The following is an 18813-nucleotide window of genomic DNA, read 5'->3' as shown; positions in this document are numbered from 1 at the left end:
AAATTTAAAAAAAATCAGATAAATCACATATTGCCTTTTTAAATAGTTTGTTAATAATCTTATCCTGATTGAATTCTAATAAAATAAGAAATCCAACTGTTTGAAACTTTAGTTTGAAACAAATTTTGAAGGACTGTTTAATTTAAAATAGGTTACAGAGAATTTCATTCAGATTTTTACACCATTTATTGGTTTTAGTATTTTATGTGAATATTATTAAAATTATTTTTTTAAAAAAATATGATAGATTATGGATATTGAATAATATTTGAATGGGCATATACTTGAGTAAATGTAAAAAATTTTGGTGCATGGTCCATTCAAATATGAATTAAATTAACATTAGTACAGCAAGTAGCTTAAATAAATTAGAAAATTGGTTAGTTATTAGGACCAAAACTAAAGCAAAATAGAAAACCATATGGTTGTTATATTTATTGGTGTCTTGTCTTTTCAACTTTCTCTAGGAAACCATAAGCAATTTCATGAGTTTTACACTTACCCAAATAAAAGAAAAGGAAAACATTTTCACATACTCCACTGGTGACTTGATGAAGCTGCGCCGACAGTGATGATTAGCTTGTGTTAAGCAGATGATTATTTAAAGATGAATACAAGCCATGGACGATTATGGTATGGAAGGCTGCGCTCGTGGTTTTGAAGACTCAACGGGACAAGAATTCGTAGATTTTAAGTCACCATCCACCGCGTACCAGCCTCCTATATTTTTGGATTAAAAAAAACCCACAAATTGCTATACACGCACTGGAATGAGAGCTAAGCAGTCTCCTTCAGCTCATCCCTGGATTTGCTTTGCTTTTTATGGATCGACTCAGATTAAATATTTGGAGTGAAAGTGAAAAGTTAATCTAAAAATTATTGTATTAATTTTAATTGAGTTAATGCAATTATATGACATTTTACGTAATATTATAAAAAGTTATTTCAATTTATTATGGTGAAATAAATATTCATTAATTTAATTATTTAATTAAAAAATAATGCTAAATTAAGTAAATTTTACATAAATATTAAAAGGCAAAATTAAAAATACTATTAAAAAAACAGCTGCCTACAAACTGAAAGCATCCGTAACGCTGTCGAGGCTCCATTGAAGCCAATATCAACTGAAAATTTGGTGTTTATACAAGCAACCAAGTGGTTAGCCCTACAAAAACCACCGACCGTCGACCGCTGTTAAATACATGCAAAAGGTGAGTGCACGTGAAACGCATACATCAGGTGATTTCATCACAGAGATGGTAAATTCTCATAAAGCTATGGCAACAATATATCATTATATTCTCTCTCAAACAAGCGACAGAAAGACCAAATGTAGTAAAAACGATACACAATCTTTAACTGCCTGCAATTAACAAAAGGCAGCCATACTTGTTTTGTAGACTAGATAATCACAAGGATCACGCATTCGCCACATGCACTGGCCTCACCTTTGTCTGCCAACGGACCCCATGCGTAACCTGCTGCTACTGTGTTCGCATTCTGCTACTTTCCGCAGCCCTCACTTGTGAAAAATATGGATGTGCCTGTACCACCACGGACAGCACCAGAATATGTCAGTGTATCCAAAAACTGGAAAGCCTTTGTTACCCACGAAATGGTGGCCAAGAAGGAATGTGATCAGATTGTGCCAAGTGTCCCAAAAGCAGATAAGAGAAGGTCATATAACAGAAAGGTCACTTTACTATAAAGACTAAGCAAAACAGAGAACTGCAACCAGAGTTAAGTAATTACTCCAATTACTCAAATCATTTGAGACATAAATGAGCATAGTACATTCACTTATAAGGTCAATGAGCAAAGAGTTATAATTTAATAGCTGATTCCCTCCAACATCCTATAGAGCAACCCCCTGGAAATTTCCTGATGTCCACTAGGCATTTTACTTGCTATGGCAGGCTGGGTTAAGTCAAGCCATTTTGTGTGCAAGATTACCTTTCCTTTCCTATCATGCTGACCATTAAACATTAAGGATGGGAGGGTGCTACACCCAATTGTTGTTCCTGATCTACCAATCCATTCACTTAAAAAGAGAGAGAGACAGAGACTACCAATCCATTCACTTAAAAAGAGAGACAGAGAGAGGGAGAGAGGGTAACACACAGTGCCCAAGAGGAATTACCATTGCTTCTCTTGCAGTTAGCCTGTCCTGATGATCATACCTAAGGAGCTTATCAAGAAAATCAATGGCCTGCATGTCAGAAGATACCACGCTAAGGCTACTTATGACAGGTGAAAACAGCTAAAAGCTACATATTGGATAGGCATCAGATCTTTCGCCAAAAAAAAAAAAGTAGGCATCAGATGATAAACCTCTGGAGAAACTAGATGCTGATTGTCTGCATTAATAAATTTGGACCAGGGTTTCCTACTGTGCCTGCAGCAGTATAAAACAATATATTAGTTCATGTTGTCAACAGTTCTCCAGCTATACTTTATAGGTATGCTAGAGGGACTTAAAATAATACTAGGTATAATTTAAAATGCAACACTATTTTAAACAAATGCAAAATCACTTTAGAGAAGAAAGGCTTAACAAACCTCCCAACAAGTGCATCTAGCTGAGGATCAAGCTCTAAGTGATATTTATTCAGGTATGCATTTAACTCATCAGTTCCAAGTACCTGAAATTACCTTAAAATCAGGCAGTGGACACGTGGAATCAATTCATTTACATAATTTTGATGCAACTAATGTTTCCTTCACAAAAAAAAGGAACCAGCATTACCTTCGCGATTTTGACAAGTTGATCATGGTTGTCATGGCCATAAAAGAATGGCTCTTTCCTAAATATCTGGCATCAAGTAGGGGCACAAATCATTAGAAAGTAATAGAAAGTAGCCCGTAAAGGCACCAAATGTATGCTCACCATTCCTGCAAACATGCAACCAAGGCTCCACAAGTCCAAAGAATAATCATAGTCTTGCAAATCAACTAGAAGCTCAGGTCCCTTAAAGTATCTGAGAAATAGCGAAAGAAATTCAATCTCGCGACAAGGATTAACCCATAAAGCCATAACCATATTATTATCAACATATTATAAAAATAATATTGGGAAGGGAATTTCTATCACTTAGAAATCTTCAAAAAAACCCTTTTATTTCTTAAAATTTCAGAATCCTAAGGGACTCGCTACCCTTTTTGAAAATCCTTATGATTGAGATAAAAACATGATTTGACAGATTATTCAGGAGCAAACATCATCACAATTTCTCCCAATCTTGAGCTAGTAAAACCTTTTGACTTCAATGCTCCATGCATTGTCTTCTTACGACCAGCAGCAGGAAACTATAACTAGTGTTAAATTTCAAGGATTGAAAGTATATCACAGAAGTGAGAAAGTAAAGCAGCATAAGTGTTTTTAAATACTATAGTCTTCATAGCACTACCTTGATGCCACCCGAACATTATATTCCTTGCCAGGATGGTAAAATTCAGCAAGACCCCAATCTATCAAGCGAAGTTTTCGCAACTCGTGATCAATCATAACATTGTGAGGTTTCACATCTCTGTGCATGATTCCCTGTGAATGGCAGTAGTCTAATGCCTGCATTACATAGATTATTAGTTCCTAAACTTCTATGTTACTGCCATAAAGCATCAAGTATCTTTGCAACTCATGATCTACAGTGCCTTCAGTAGCTGAGGTGAAGTGCAAAGGATTTCATAGCCTCAACCAGAAGAGAATAAAATGAAAGCTAAAAAAATGTGAAAGCCCAAATTTGATGAATGGTGGAACTAAAACAAATTGTTCTAATAAATGATATGTTGATAAGAGGCTGGATCAATGCGATTACTCAAATTCAAAAATGTACTACTAAAAGATTGCATCATTTTTTAGTGTGATTCTACCAATAACACAGTCATATTAACAAGAACCACAATCATGAGGTAAACATGTCTGAAGGCTGTGTACTCATTATTAAGAGCAAGAGAGAGAAAGGGAGAGTTCTTTCACATGATTACCTTGAGAAGCTCATATATGTAATAGCGTATGTCATAATCAGTGAGTGTGGGGTACAAAACTTTGAAGTCTGTACTGTTGACAAATTCAAATATCAGGCTCGGAGTTTTTGAGTGTTGATCCCTAACAATGTCAAGAAGCTTGACTATATTTGGGCCACCACATAGATTCTGAAGTATTTTTATTTCCCTCTTGATCTGCAGAAAGATCAACGAATCACCCCTTACAGAAACGTCAAAGAATCACCACTGCTTGTGGTAACAAAATTATAATAATAGACTACAAACATAAATCACTCATATGCTGCCAGGGACACGTTAAAAGTTACCTTCTTCTTCTTAACAGGTTTGAGAATCTTGATTATGCACCGCTCATTGCTATTCACATTTATGCCTTCAAAAACCTCACTATACTTTCCCCTTCCAACTTTACGGACAACCTCATAATCATCTTGGTCACTGAAAGGAAAAGAAAATATTAAGGGTGAAAAAATAAAGATATAAAAAGATAAAGAGCGGATCTTAATGTATCAGATTAAGCAAAGCTAATTACAATATTCACAAATTTGTGCTAAAGAAAATGCTGCAAGGACAATATGAAAAAGAAAAGCATAGCTATAGATATTCAAAACAGATGTTATTGTGAAGCCAATTATATAATGAATGAATGGAACTCAATGCTGAGAAAGGATCTACAGTTTAAATGCGTTAGTGCTCTTGCATTCTACATCATATGATATCTTGTATTCCACATTACATCAATTTATTGCTAGATCGAATTTTATGTACAAGGCATCAAAAATTTAGTTTCTGTAATGTATCCAGAATCTTCATTCATTTTAACCCACTCCTCACTGGTGACCATACAAGCACATATGAGTTCTCAAATAACCTTAAAATATAACTTCTTTCCTTTTGTCTCCAAAGGGACACCCCAAAAGTAAAGGCTTGGTCTATCAGAAGATTTTAGGCTACAGTCTATTAAGTGGAGTCGGAGGAGTTGTAAAAAGGGGAGAGTGACCCCAGTTAAATAGCTCATCTAATATTCTAGTGTACCATTTATTCATCTTGATAATAACAGGAGACAAATTAATAAGATTTCAGAGAAAAAAAAGCCAATAAAGGAGGACAATTTATAGTTGTCATAATGCTCTTCCTTTCTTTCTTTCTTGGGTACAACAATTTGATGAAAATTCATGCCAAAAGAATCTCTTAGCATTTTGTTAGCTAGATGTGCATTTCACCTTTTGGTGTAAGGTGTTTGACAATCATTAAGTAGAAGATGAGGGGACCCACAAAACCTTTTCTTTCTAAATGAGTTTTTGCCTTCTGAAAACTAGGCTATGTCAAATATTAGAGGGGGGAAAGAACTCTCTCAAATACCCCAAGTTAAGTACTTCAATTTTACAGCCACAAAACAACAAGATATCAGACATCAGAAACAAGCAGTGAAAAAAAATGAGCATTTGTCCCATATTATCTGAGCCAAAGAAAAGTCTATCTAGTTAGCATACAGAAAGGAATTCAACTTTGAGTTCCATTTATCCAATGTACATCAACCCTACTTGTGCAGGTAAATTTCACTAATTCCAGCACTTGCAATCTCTAATGAAAATCCTTCCCATCCAAACTCAAAGCTTGTTTCCACAAATATACCAGCAGAAAGCAACAAACTTCATCCATTCCCTGTATTACACTCTCATTGAGATAACAGAGGAGTTAAAGATTCGATTCTGGGAAAAATCTGTTGCCTTGCAATCTTTTTTATCTATTTCAATCGAACTAAACAATATATATAACAAACTACCCATTTAAACCACATGTCTATCATGTCCTAATACCCATCAAGAGGAAATAAACAAGAAACTAATCACACCAAATCAATCACCTCAGCACTGAGGAACATTATTAAACCCTAAATCCTCTGATACCAAGAATTTAAATAAACAAACCACTACTTATACACATTATATCATCCAAACAATCCCAAATCACAAAGAAAAAAATAATAAAAAAAAGAGAGCAGATAAAGAAGCAAAGAATTAGATAAATAAAAAAACAAAAAATTACCCCCATTGAACAGTGAGAGACTCGTAATCCCAGTACTCCTTGGGACGCAGGACGTTAACATCGGTATAAACTCGGGCTTTCGACATGGATCACCGATCCCAATCTAAACTAGAAACCGAGATCTCGATGACAGGATCACTGGTGACGATGATCTTATCAGTGTGAAGTGCGGCGTCGTCGAAGAAGATGGTGGGAGCGTGGTTGGTTAATGGATTAGAAGGAAAACTTGGGTGGTGAAGGTACTCAGGTTTGGCTGGTGCGCAACTGGCGCACGCAGAGCAATGAGGGTGCACTGCACTGCACTGCACGCTAGCAGCAAGCAATGAAGCGCTGTTGAGTTTTGCACATCTCTATTCACGTGCCGCTAACACGAAAAGAAGTCACGCAGGAGAACATGAAAAAAATAAATAAGAGCAATTACAGCCAAGTCCTTTAAGTTTTAATAAAATCTATAAATTAGTCCTTATTTTAAATTTAAGTAACGATTTAATCCTGAAATTTTAACTTAGTTTTGTAAATTGATGCTTCTATTGTAAGCACATCCAGATTTCCATCAATTTAAAGAAATAACATAAATACCCGCTTATATATCAGAATGCCTAAAATTATTTACTTAAAAGTTATTTTATAATAACGACTAAAGTTGAGAGAGACAATGTGATATTTTTTCTTTAGAATAATTATTTGCTGAAAAAAGTTGTGAGATTCTATGGGTAAATCCACTTTTGAATTATCTACTTGTAAAATTCTGTGGATGAATCATCTGCCGAAGGAAATTAGTATGAATGTTGCGTCACCTGCGAAATTTTGGTGTGATAATCAGACTACTTTTTACATTGCTTCCAATTCAATATGCCACGAACGGACTAAACATTTTAAAGTTGATTGTTATTTTATCCGTAAAAAGATACCAATTATGTGAAAATATGAGAGCAACTGAGTGATCTATTTATCAAAATTTTAAATGGGTCTAAAATAGAATATCTTTCTAACAAGTTGGCCATTATATGATTCTTGGGAGTGTTAGAATGTAAACATAACAAATTATGTAATCATAGGCTAACTGATTGATAGAATATTATTAAAAGTTTTTATATTTTCTATATTCTATGTTCACTTATCTATTAGACGAGAACTAATCTTTATAAGCCATGGACCTTATTTCGATCTGTATTAATTTCCTTTTTAATAAACTTATCTTTATCTTTGGAGATAATATGAAAGTAAAAGAGGAGTATGAAACTATCCAATAATTCAGAAAGTATGAGATAATTTATAAAAAACTAATAAGTTAGTCATCTTATTTTTGGAATGGAATATTTTTATTCCTTACTTTACATTCATCTATTGTTACGTATCTTCATCAAAGATTCTCCACTATGACATTGAAAAAGGAGAGAATTTCTTTACTGAGATATTTAGTCTCTATCTTTATTTTTTAATTTATATGGCACTTTTTTTTATTTAAAATTATATTAAAATATGAAATATTTAAATTATATGAAATTCAATGGCTGAATTAAAATATTAAATAAATAAATTATTTTTTTATAAAAAATATGGTAATTTCATTTTCCAAAAGATAAACGATAAAAGTACAAAAAAAAAAAAAACTTTTAGTTAAACGTGATTTAAACAAATGAGAATAATCTTTTAGATGTTTATCTATTTTATTTTCGACAATAACTTTCTACAATAATGCTGATTTGAGAATTTTACACAGAGCTTACATTACTAAATATCAATGGAGATATCAGGCTCAATTAATGAAAAATCAATTAGCTATTCTGTTTTCAACTATCAAAAAACTCATTTAATAAGTAAGACACCATAAAATCACATCAAAAGGAGAAAATAAATAGAATGCAACGTATTCTTTTTATATTTAATTAATTATTTAAAAATTTATACGTAATTAAATTTATAATATATATTATACTGTTAATTTATATATGTCTTTTATAAAAAAATTGCAAAAAATTTGATGAATTTGAGATTTAGAGACGATAGAATCATGACAACAAACGAATGGTTTACTAAGAAAAAGCAATAAAATGGGATCAGTTTAACGAATGGTTTACTAAGAAAAAGCAATAAAATGGGATCAGTTTAAGATTAGTAAATGCTCGTATAAATAGTTAAATTTTTTATCAAATAGAACAAGAATAAGAAGGTTTTTGGACAAATAACTAAATTTGAAAAATGAAACTATTTTCGTCAGCTAAGGAAACTCTGTTCTTTCTATACTTGAAAATAAATTCCCATGAATTTGTTCTATTGCTATCATTTTGGTCTTTCGTCAACTCAAATTCATGTGCAAGAACAAAAAACATAATCTACACAATCTCTATGACACCAACTAAACAAGCAATGTGAACTGTGAAGGCAAAGCTGCAACTACAATTGTGATCTCATCCACCATGTATTACAAATTTCTCAACAATGTGAGCCAACCCCAAGAAGTCTACAAGCTTGGTTGACGCTTCTATGTTCCATGGTGCAGTATGAATAGTTGAAGAAAATGGTATTCACCTTCTCTGGAATTTTTCATACAGCTTTTGGTTGTATTTGCTCAAAATCGAAAACCTCAAACATAAGACGTCTCACATCTGGTTTCCCATACACAGTGTAAGAAAGACCGTGAATGGCTTGTTGAACAGCAGTTGTAGCGGGGTTTCTCAGCCTTCGATTGTGCTCAAATGCATCTTGAACCTGCTCAGAGTACGAAATAAAGTGATGCAGATGTTTATCTCTCAAGTATCTCCCACAGAATTTGTTCATCAGCAGTCGCCGGTGCCTCTCCTGTAGCCACTTCCCAGGAGCATCTAAATGCTTCATTAATAACCTCTCAGCCAATACAAGATCCTAAAGCAAAAGAACACGGGTATTTATTAGATCAAAATTTTCGTTATGATCACATTTTACTCTAGGTTTTAGAAAGGGGAATAAAGAATAGAACTGCTTTTCAAAGTAGTGAATTGTAGAACTTGATTTACAAGGCAAATACAAACATGCAACAGTTTGGAAATTAAAGAAATGATACCTGGATCTTTTGGCCAACATATTCTAATCGATCATAGCAAAACCGAGGATGCTCAAACTTGTGTTTTGATGGATGCAAGAAGCAAAGCTGTAACAAAGTAACAAATGGAACTATGTCAAGAAACAAGTGGATAGGTGAATTACCCAACCAACTAGAGAAAAGGAAAAAGCTTATTCAGGAAATGCAGTAGATAATTAGATGAGATTGTCATTCCTAAATGTGTAAAGATGCCAAAGGGGATTTGAAAACAATGGTTTCCTTTGGACGGCTCAATTATTTGAGAATAATTGGTAAAAGACACAATATTTAAGACACTCGTGAATACAAGAATACACCAGAAGAGAGTGCCAGCTATAAATAATTGACACTATAGGTCACTGACACCAGCTACTGTACAGGGATTATTCAAATAGTAAGTATTGTGTCTCTCAACCATAAATATGTCTCAGTAGCATACGGTGTATAATATGTACTGCTAACACTAATGCTACACTAGATTTTCAATACATCAAGGCAAAACATAAAGCTTTGATACATATACATAGTTGAGGTAAATGATTGAAAATAAGGAAAGATATATATACATTGAGGACAAAAAAATATATATGCATAAATATATTCAAATCTATGTTAACTACTTTATTGGAAGCAAAGAAAGAAAAAAAAAGTACCTGTAACCCAAGTCCAAGTTCAATATTCCTAGCTTCAGTAATGTCTGGAATTCTGTCTGACATTGCTAGTGGATATCCTAGAGTCCGCATGACTTGGGGTCTGCTGTCATAATCCCAGATATTTCCACGGAACCGATGCATACCTGGTGGAACGCAAGCCCTGAAAAGCCTTGGGTGTGCGAAGAGGGCGTCTTCAGGAGGCTGCAAAAGAATTGAACATCAAACAAGGGATTCCCTCGGCCACTGTATAATAATTAAATTAGCTGTCTCTAGGAAAAGAAAAGAAAAACTCCATCCTCCTCTTTTTGCAGTGAACTAGCATTCCATAGTATGTATGCATGATTTATATAGTAGTGAACATCATAGAAGATGTCCCAGTTTTCCTCAATGATTCTAAAACTAGTTGTATCTAAATCTTCAATTCTTCTAACATAAACCTCAGTCTCAACTTCCAATTTTGTACGTAAGCAAAAGCAAAAAGACCGCAATTTCCTCTTAACTCCACCAACAATGATGATAACAGTAACTAGTATTCATAGTACACTTTCCAATCAGGGTTCTAACTTCTGAATTTAAAATCAGGATTCTAACTTCTGAGGTTTAAATTCATATTTTCTGTATTTATCATTTCTAATAGAGAAATGACAATGATAACATTACAAGAAAGCATAAATAGAAGTGCTTGCCTTGTAAGCAGCAACATCTTGCCAACTTAATTTATTCCCTTCAAATTCAACAGACACATAATCTACGTCTTCAAGTTGTCTCCTCAATTTTGGCTGGCAATCCTCAGCTTCTGGATCCATTCCAAATACTTCAAAAAGCACTCGATATACTTCTGGCATGCCAAAACACAAATATATTGCACCAAACAGAGCCCAGAACACAGACCTGCCAATAACAACCAAGAGAGTCAGTATACTACATATTTCCACTGCTAAATAAAAATCCAAATGTCATTTTAACATTAAATGTAACACAATGCTAATCCTTCGCAATTTAGTACAGGAATGTCAGGTCTATCAGCATATCAAACAAGGAAAGCTACAAAAAGGGCCATTTAATCTAGTCGATGTCATGGAGATTTGAGATCATGCTCTAAACAGTCAACACGACTAAACAGTTGGTCCCAGTGTCATCACATTAACAATTTCCATTCTGGAACAAAATCTAAGCTTTTATGCATGTAAGTGCAGATTATTAACTTAGTTAAAGTGGCACTTCTACTAGAGAGCAATGTGTCCTATTAATACATGAAGAGTCTTTATTAATACACTACACATTTTCATTACTAATCTAGATGTTATCTTGTACCGACAGAAGAAAAGTTCATTTTCCAAATGTCCATCCAGCTGAGATCTCATCTCAGCATCAATTTTGACAGATTTTGCTGTATCATTGTCTTTTCACCCTAACATTTGCTGCATTATTTAAGCCCTACTTTCTATATGTGAAAGGAGAGATAAACATAAAACCAATGCCCCCAACTTTGAGAAATAATCTCTCCTGTCGTATTCTCCTATATCGTCTAGCCTCTAGGCATTAGAGTAAAGTCTGACCTCTATATCGCATCCAACCAACACAAGTTACACAACTAAGAAAAGCTTAATCCAGACACTTCAGCACTAGCAAAGAAATAAAATTTAAACAAATTGAATCTTAGTAGCAATGCACTACTGAGCTTATATCTTCTCGTACAAATTTGAAGTATAAAGCATACTACAATGACTAATGAAATTCAAGTATCATGACTAAGCAATTCTGCTCTCTAGAATCAGGCAAAAGATGAAATGAAATGTCTATGCAGCATTTTAATTGTCCACCAACTGATGGTGGTAACTACCCTTGCCCTATCAATTTTCATGAGTCTACCATGCTTTCTAAAAAGTGAAAGGAGTTACTGATATAAACCAATTTCTCTACCTCACATCAAGCAGGTGCAAAAATATACAGCCAAATTCTTGTTTCCTGATGCCACAAGCTTGCGCGCACACACACACAAAAGCATAAAACGTTTAAGAGCATAAACCAGGTTCTATGCACATTGAAAACTTCCGTAAGAAATAAGAAAGCATAACAGATCTTTCTACATATCAGAAAATCTAATTCCCATATTCGTTCCACTCATAATGCTACAGGTCCAAACTAATTTTGACATCCTATAAAAGAAGATGGTGAAATCTAAATGAGAAACAGAAGGAAACTCACTTCACTGGCGGTTCTCGATCTTTCCTAACCAACTTATCCATATCATCATAAGGAAAAACCAAGTTCTGCAAACTTGCCGCCTTAATCCACTTAGGCAAATTCCTCTTTCCAATCAACGCAAAAACTCTCTCCCTCAATGGTGCCGGAGACTCTCTTGGATACCTCTGCAAAAAATACTCGCAGAAAGCCAATTCCAACACGTACTGTCCCAAGAACCAGAGCCTCGAGTGCCCTGCTTTCACATGCCTCGAGTTGGTCCTCTCGCAGCTAGGATGCTGAAACGCCAAATACAACAAAGTATCAAACTGCTTCGCAGGATTATCATCCCCATAACTATCTGATGGTTCCAGAGGATACCCCAAAGCTTGTTTGGCCTCCAGCAAGTACTCGTCAATCCAAGTGTTATCGGCATTGTTCAGACGCGAAGAGGGTAAGCAAGAACTCAATAAAGGGAATTGCTTGAGAGATAATTGAGGGCTATTTAAAAATCTCTGTGCGAGTTTCTTGTCGTCAAGTGGAGGCCTCAGTATGAATCTCTTTGGGGGGATTTTCTTTTTTGGAGAAGTGATTTTTTTCCTCTCTGCAAGCTCTTTGAGGAGTCTCTGGGGGCTGTTCTGGGGAAGTTCTTGTGGGTCCACAGCAACAGCTAAAACCCTGAAATTTTTAGAGATTTTGGGGGTTTTGAGGTGGATTTGGATGGGAATTGGAGAGAAAGAAAATGAGAAGGAGATGTCAGATAATTTTGGGAGGTGAGTAAAAGAAGAGGAGAGTTCCATGATTGGGAAGTGTTAACTAGAGAGTTTTACATTTATAGGGAGGCTAATCGAGAGAAATGGGAGGTTTTGGAAGTGAAATTGGAGGACATTGATGGAGGGTTTTGGTATTGACTCAGGGCTTTACTGAGTTGCTTGCAGGGTTTTGGGGAGAGGGATGGATAAGGTGAATTGAAGAAGCGTGGCAATAAGCCAGTGAGCCAACAATCGTTCATCTTTTCCTTTGGTCAGATATTTGAAGGGCCTGCCTCACTTTGTGAGAGAATGAAACGGCACGTCGTTGATAATACAGTGTGTGTGTATGCATAAAATTTTCGTTGTCGTGAAAGAAAATTTCATTTTTTAAGTGATCGAGTCCCATTTTTTTTCAAAGAAGGCAAAATATTTCTAAAATTTTTTAATTTGAAAAGAAAAGTTTACATTTTTGAAACTCTAATTATTTTAAAATAAAAAATTAATAATATTTTATATTCATTTAACTTTAAACAAAATTACTACAGGTTTTTATTGGCCAAAGGCCTTTTTAACTCATCGTAAATTAGTCCCATAGTCACTTAAGTCTTGTTAACAAGATACAAATTTTTCTTGTATATCATAATTATCAATTCCCTGCAGCATTCTTAGGTAAGCAAAGTGCAAGCAAGAAAGGAAGAGCTTGGATTCTTTCTGCGTCTTTTCGGATTCTCTCTATGGCATTGAAGTTGATGTTATTGCTGCAAAGCAAGAAAATCATTGTTGCCTCTCTCAGCCTTAGTAGCAAGAACCCATGGGCTTTTTAACATGGGTTTGGCAATTAAATCCTTTACTCTTGAGTAAGTCCTAGTATGCTGTCGTTTTTTGCACGGTTGCTGTAATATTGGTAATTCATTCTTCCTCTTCCACCACTAGACCTCATCATCATGAAGGTTGATCTCAATGAAGACTTATTGAAGACCTTGATTGAGCTCCTGTTGCAACCTACCTATCCTTAATCTAGTAGTTGAAGAATAAAGATTTTGTTGTGTACTTGGATCCTTTGTTGGGGAAATTTTAACCTGTAACATAGCTCAAAAACCTTAAGGAATGTTTTCATTTTTGTATCAAAACTACATTTATTATGGGATTTCAGTTGGTGATTTGTTATGTTGGTCATATTGGTTGCTTCCTCTACCTCCACCACCACCACCTAATGAGAACAACTCAACCATTGTTCCTCATCTAAACCCAACCCGATTGTCACTTGTGACAGAAAATCCATATCAGAAACTAGCTCTTTAGGCATGTGACTTGTGAATAGAGCCTTGATATGAAATGGGTAATCTTCACAAATTCTTGAACTTTGAAATTTCAGTGGGAGAGAGAATTATACTTATATTTTATTCTTCTGTATTTTGTGTGTCTTATATTTGTATCATCTGTGATTCCCTCTCTCCCCCCACTTTATGCTATTTGTTGTTCTTGTTCTTTGATCTTGTCTTAAAGTATAGGGAGAAGGAGGAAGAGAAGAGAGGAGGAGAAAGGTATCTCAACAACAAATCCAACATTCTATGTTTCTTCATTCTGCATTAAAAAGAAAATTTTACTAGAATGCAGATGTGTTAATTAACGGAAGGGAAGACACTTTATAACCTCTGTCAATCATGTGCAATGCACATTAGTAAAGTTATGTCAAACCACGTCAAAATTTTATGTTGCACAACAAGAAAACATTGCCTCAATGCCTTGCTTAGATGTGTAGCAGAGTATGCAGTTGGAAACAGCCATAAGAGTGTCGCTGGGGCAGTTTCTGTCTTACACCTATCAGAAAACTTCCTCCTGTTGGCAGAGGAAGCATCCACGGCCCTTTTTATAGGTATAGATTGAATTGTCAATAGATTGGAGCTTAATTGTTGCAGTTCGTTGATGACCTTTACCTACTATTACACAAGCATATCCCATCCAAAGTGGGAATTCAATGTGGAACTTGTACCATTCTTACATCTTGATGGACTTTCTTCGAGATAAGTTCACCTTTTGATCTGCTTCTCTCATTATAATTGGGTCATAGGTTCATTCTGCTACAGGTGACATGGAGTGGAAGAAAGTATGCAGTTTGATGGATTGTCACAACCAATCCAGGGAGGCATGTATGCTCATGCTGCCCAAAATGACCAGCTTCCTGGTGGCGGATCAGCCACAGGCAATAAACCTCCTCCACGAAAATTGTAACGACCCGGAAACCGATACCCCTCTGTAACGGCCCGAACCGCCACCGGCGCTAGGATCCAGATCGGCTTAAGGCCGCCGGGACCCGTAGCAAGCCAAACATACCTCCTATCACCTGGTCAAATCCCATACATGAACAAAACTTTAACATAAAAACTGAAACATATGATGTATAAACCGAGCTTGTCCTGTATGCAACATAACTGGAAACATAAAGAAACCCCCTTTTCTAGAGCCCTCAAAACTCTAGCCGGGTCAACATAACATACATCAAGCTGGGATACATCCAAAGAACCTGTGCATGCATCAAATCACAAACATAAGACCTCCACTAGGGTCCTCATCCATAACATAACGTGGTAAACAACACATGCCACAAGATTAGTTCAAACTCAACTCAACATCTAGCATAACATACATAATGTATTGAACAGGGACTAACCAAGTCTTAGGGCCAAGCACAATACTAATCCATAAGCATAACTCCACTTAACCTTACATTACATCTCTTACAAATCATTATATCAATATACATTACATGTCCACACTAAAACACTAATCTAATACTATTACATAAGCAAGACCTTAACTCTTGATGTCATCCTGGCCTACCTCTGACCTGCAAAACTGGGGTTAGGGGAGAGGGGTGAGCTAAAAGACCAGTGAGTAGAAACAAAGAAAACAATTCATTAATTACATGCTCTCATGAAATGCGTCATAACACAAAGGAATCACATAACCGTATCTTGTCCGTCTTGGGGCTCATGCAATTATCTACTCCCCACGGACCTGTTTCTCAGAGTTCTTTTTGCTAGCATCCTTTCCTCTCAAGGATCGGACATGACCTCAAAATTCCCTCTGTCGGTGCCCGGCTCCCCCAAAGGAGCTCACACAGGACTTTCACATACATGACAGGGTACCTAGTCCACAGAGAGCGCACAGGGACTTTCCTATATGTACTTGTCCGGCTCTCAAAGGACTTACCCAAGACTCAATGACAGAAGTGGGCTATTGAAGTCGCCTTGGTCCAAACCTCCTGAATCAACATCAAATAATGCAATGCGCCATATTCGTGAAACTAGTGCAATCAACCCTACTACATATAAACATGATGCATGAACATGCTTTAGGCATTTGATTTTGTATATAAAAGATTAAGTTTAGTTCTACTCACCTCTGTAGCCGACGCTGACTGACTCGGCAACAGCTACCACTGATGGCCTCCTCGGTCCCTCGGGTCCGATCCTACATAGGTGGACTCGAATGAGGTGCCAACACACTCTAAACAACTCATAAACAACTCCCCAAAAACCCCATAGAACATCACTTAAACATGCATAGAAAACAACCTTGAAAAGGCTGGACAGGGCACTTTCGGCGGCACCTTCGGCGGCCGAACCCTCCCTCCAGAGACGAAACTCGGGCACTTTCGGCGGCACCTTCGGCGGCCGAAAGTCCCACTCCAGAGACGAAAGTCAGGCACTTTCGGCGGCCGAATCCTTCCTTCGGCGGCCGAAAGTCTGCTTTCAAGCCAAAACTCAACTTTCGGGGGCAAGGTTAGGCGGCCAATCCATACATCCAAAGGCAGGTTCGGCGGCCGAACCTGAGTTCTTCCCAGAAGGGCAGAACTCAGCTTCTCATGCATTCAAGCCTCCTAAACCTTCCAACACCCCAAAACAAACACCCAACCTTACCAAAACATGCATAAACCCTTAACCATGCACAAAGGAGCTTAACAACTAGATTAAACTCCAAAAACAACATCAAAACATACATAGATAGCTTATGACCCACATAGGCCAAAACCATCAAAACAACCCATAATCTCACATACTCTCTCCCCATCATGCATACTCACTCCCACAAGTATAAACTAGCTTAAAACTTCTTCATAACATCACATAAACATACATTGGGCATAAAACCCACATAACTCCTAACATGCATATCTACCCATACTCAACCATTAAAACCTCTTAAAACTTACTTAAAACTTCATGAAACATAAAAGAAAGCATAGATCCGCACTTACCTCTTAAAGATCGAGGGCTGGTGCGACCCAAAGCTTGAGGTGTGGAGAATCCAAGCTCCAAAAGCTCCAAGCTCTCCAAACCTTGATCCAAGCTTTAAAACTCTTCAAAATAACCATAAAACTCATGAAAACATGAAGGAGATGAAGAAAAACATGAAAACGGCCAAGGGAGGACAAAAACTCACCTGAGCTCGAGAATGGGGAGAAAACTCGCCCATTTCCGATCTGAGGGCCTTTTATAGGTGGCCTGGTCAAAGACCTTCGGCAGCCTAACGTGCCCCCTAAACTCATGCATGTTCGGCGGCCGAACTTGACTTTCGGCGGCCGAACCTTGGCTCGTTCAAACAAGACTTTCGGAGGCCAAAGGCGCTCCCGAAGCCTTTCCATGTTCGGCGGCCGAACCTGGCAAACGCCTCCTTGGTCTTTTCTTTTCAAAACTCAATTCTTTTTCATTTAAAACCATGAAATCAGTAAAAACCTTTTAGAAAACACATTTTACCCCTCTAGAAACCTCTGGCATATTCAGAATTCTAGATTCCAACGGAGATTCCGCCGGAAGGTAGAGATTCCGATGCCGGAATCTAGCCGGGTATTACAAAAATCACTTATTAACTCGGTGTGAAAAGGGCTTGGACGGCTTTATCATTTTGTAGAAGCTGAGGAAAACTCTGTTGGTTTTTGATAGGAAAGGAAGAAGATATATATATCAGTGTTGTACCTTTATTTATTAAAACATAAATATATAGAAAGAGAGAAAATATAACAGAAAATCCTAATAAAAATATCTACCAAATCATTTCCCAATTTATGAATAATCTAAATCTTATCCTATCTTCATAATTTAATTTGACTAAGCATATTCCAGAAGACTCCACTGCAGAAGCTCGAGCAAAACCCAGCAAGAATCGGCTGTATTCCATATCCTGAAACATGGGTTCACTATTGAGCTCACTGTATGGAAAGCATAGTGTCTCCTATTATTTTTCTTTTGAGGCTTTGTTTAGACGTTCTGGACGAGACTAGTAGCTAGCTAGCTATCAGCTTTCATCCACTTTCTCCTTTTATGTCTACCTCTGCTTCTTTTGTGTCATGTTCTTGTAAATGAAATTGTCATTTTATCTTTTTTGTTACATATCATCCGGTACGCTGATCTTATACGCTGACCTTATTCATTAAGAGCCAAATCCCTTCTTTCTTTAAAGGTGCTCCACACCCAAAGCTCAGAACTTATTGAACCTCTGGTTGAAAGAGAAGGACCCGAGCCATTCTATCTCATCTCTTGGAGATAAATTGTCGTTTTATCTTTATGATATCAGTAAAATACATAATTCAAAGGCTACTTAGTCCAGTTGAGATAGGTTTTATCAGTTTGCCTCTTTATTTCTACTTAGTATCCGATACTAATCCAGTGGGACCAGTCAAAGTTTTGAACTGCAGTGAGACCAGAAATTTTCTCAACTTAGGCATAAAGACATTGTGACTCATAAAATCGTAATAGCTAGTAGCAAGAATGTGGGGTCTGCATCTAAATTATCACATTCTTTTGGACAAAAAGAGCTTTTGAAAAAGTAAAAAATGAGTTACGGGACAGGCAGAAGAGCATGCTCATGTCTGTGCCAACTTATCATACAATACAAAAGCTGGTGCTTTTGGAAATTAATCAAAGAAATGAATGTTCAGGAGAGATCTCCACCCTGTGAAGCTATTCATACAGCACGCCTTATTCACGTTATAAGCCTTAATTATTGAGATGGGAATCTGGTGTTCATGTGGTGGCAGACAAAAATAAACTTGGTGGGGTAAGGTTTCAAATGTTGGGTTGATTATGAAGAGCATTGACGAGAAGGG

At 36.5% G+C, this 18813-nt stretch overlaps 2 protein-coding genes across 3 annotated transcripts; both read right to left on the bottom strand.

Moving 5' to 3' along the window:
- Positions 1–1267: 1267 nt before the first annotated feature.
- LOC110630202 (casein kinase II subunit alpha-2) lies at positions 1268–6437 on the bottom strand. Of its 2 annotated transcripts, none has more exons than XM_021777566.2 (10): positions 6055–6437; positions 4314–4443; positions 3988–4182; positions 3411–3568; positions 2891–2981; positions 2750–2815; positions 2563–2645; positions 2335–2398; positions 2144–2212; positions 1268–1547 (listed from the first exon to the last, which is right to left on the bottom strand). In XM_021777566.2, exons 1-10 carry the CDS (start codon positions 6138–6140, stop codon positions 1488–1490), a joined length of 1002 nt encoding a protein of 333 aa, XP_021633258.1. In that variant the 5' UTR covers positions 6141–6437; the 3' UTR covers positions 1268–1487. The 2 variants fall into 2 exon arrangements, with proteins under 2 accessions (XP_021633258.1, XP_021633257.1); XM_021777565.2 differs by having other exon boundaries at positions 1523–2062; positions 2102–2212.
- A 1807-nt stretch (positions 6438–8244) lies between these two features.
- LOC110630190 (ribonuclease III domain-containing protein RNC1, chloroplastic) lies at positions 8245–12968 on the bottom strand. The gene is made up of 5 exons (XM_021777552.2): positions 11977–12968; positions 10455–10659; positions 9769–9969; positions 9098–9184; positions 8245–8919 (listed from the first exon to the last, which is right to left on the bottom strand). Exons 1-5 carry the CDS (start codon positions 12750–12752, stop codon positions 8602–8604), a joined length of 1587 nt encoding a protein of 528 aa, XP_021633244.1. The 5' UTR covers positions 12753–12968; the 3' UTR covers positions 8245–8601.
- Between the last annotated feature and the right edge of the window lie 5845 nt (positions 12969–18813).

This window comes from Manihot esculenta, chromosome 13 (assembly GCF_001659605.2).
Source record: "Manihot esculenta cultivar AM560-2 chromosome 13, M.esculenta_v8, whole genome shotgun sequence".
Taxonomy (NCBI): domain Eukaryota; kingdom Viridiplantae; phylum Streptophyta; class Magnoliopsida; order Malpighiales; family Euphorbiaceae; genus Manihot; species Manihot esculenta.
Note: the sequence above shows the minus strand (reverse complement) of the source record. Positions and strands in the feature narration are given on the sequence as shown.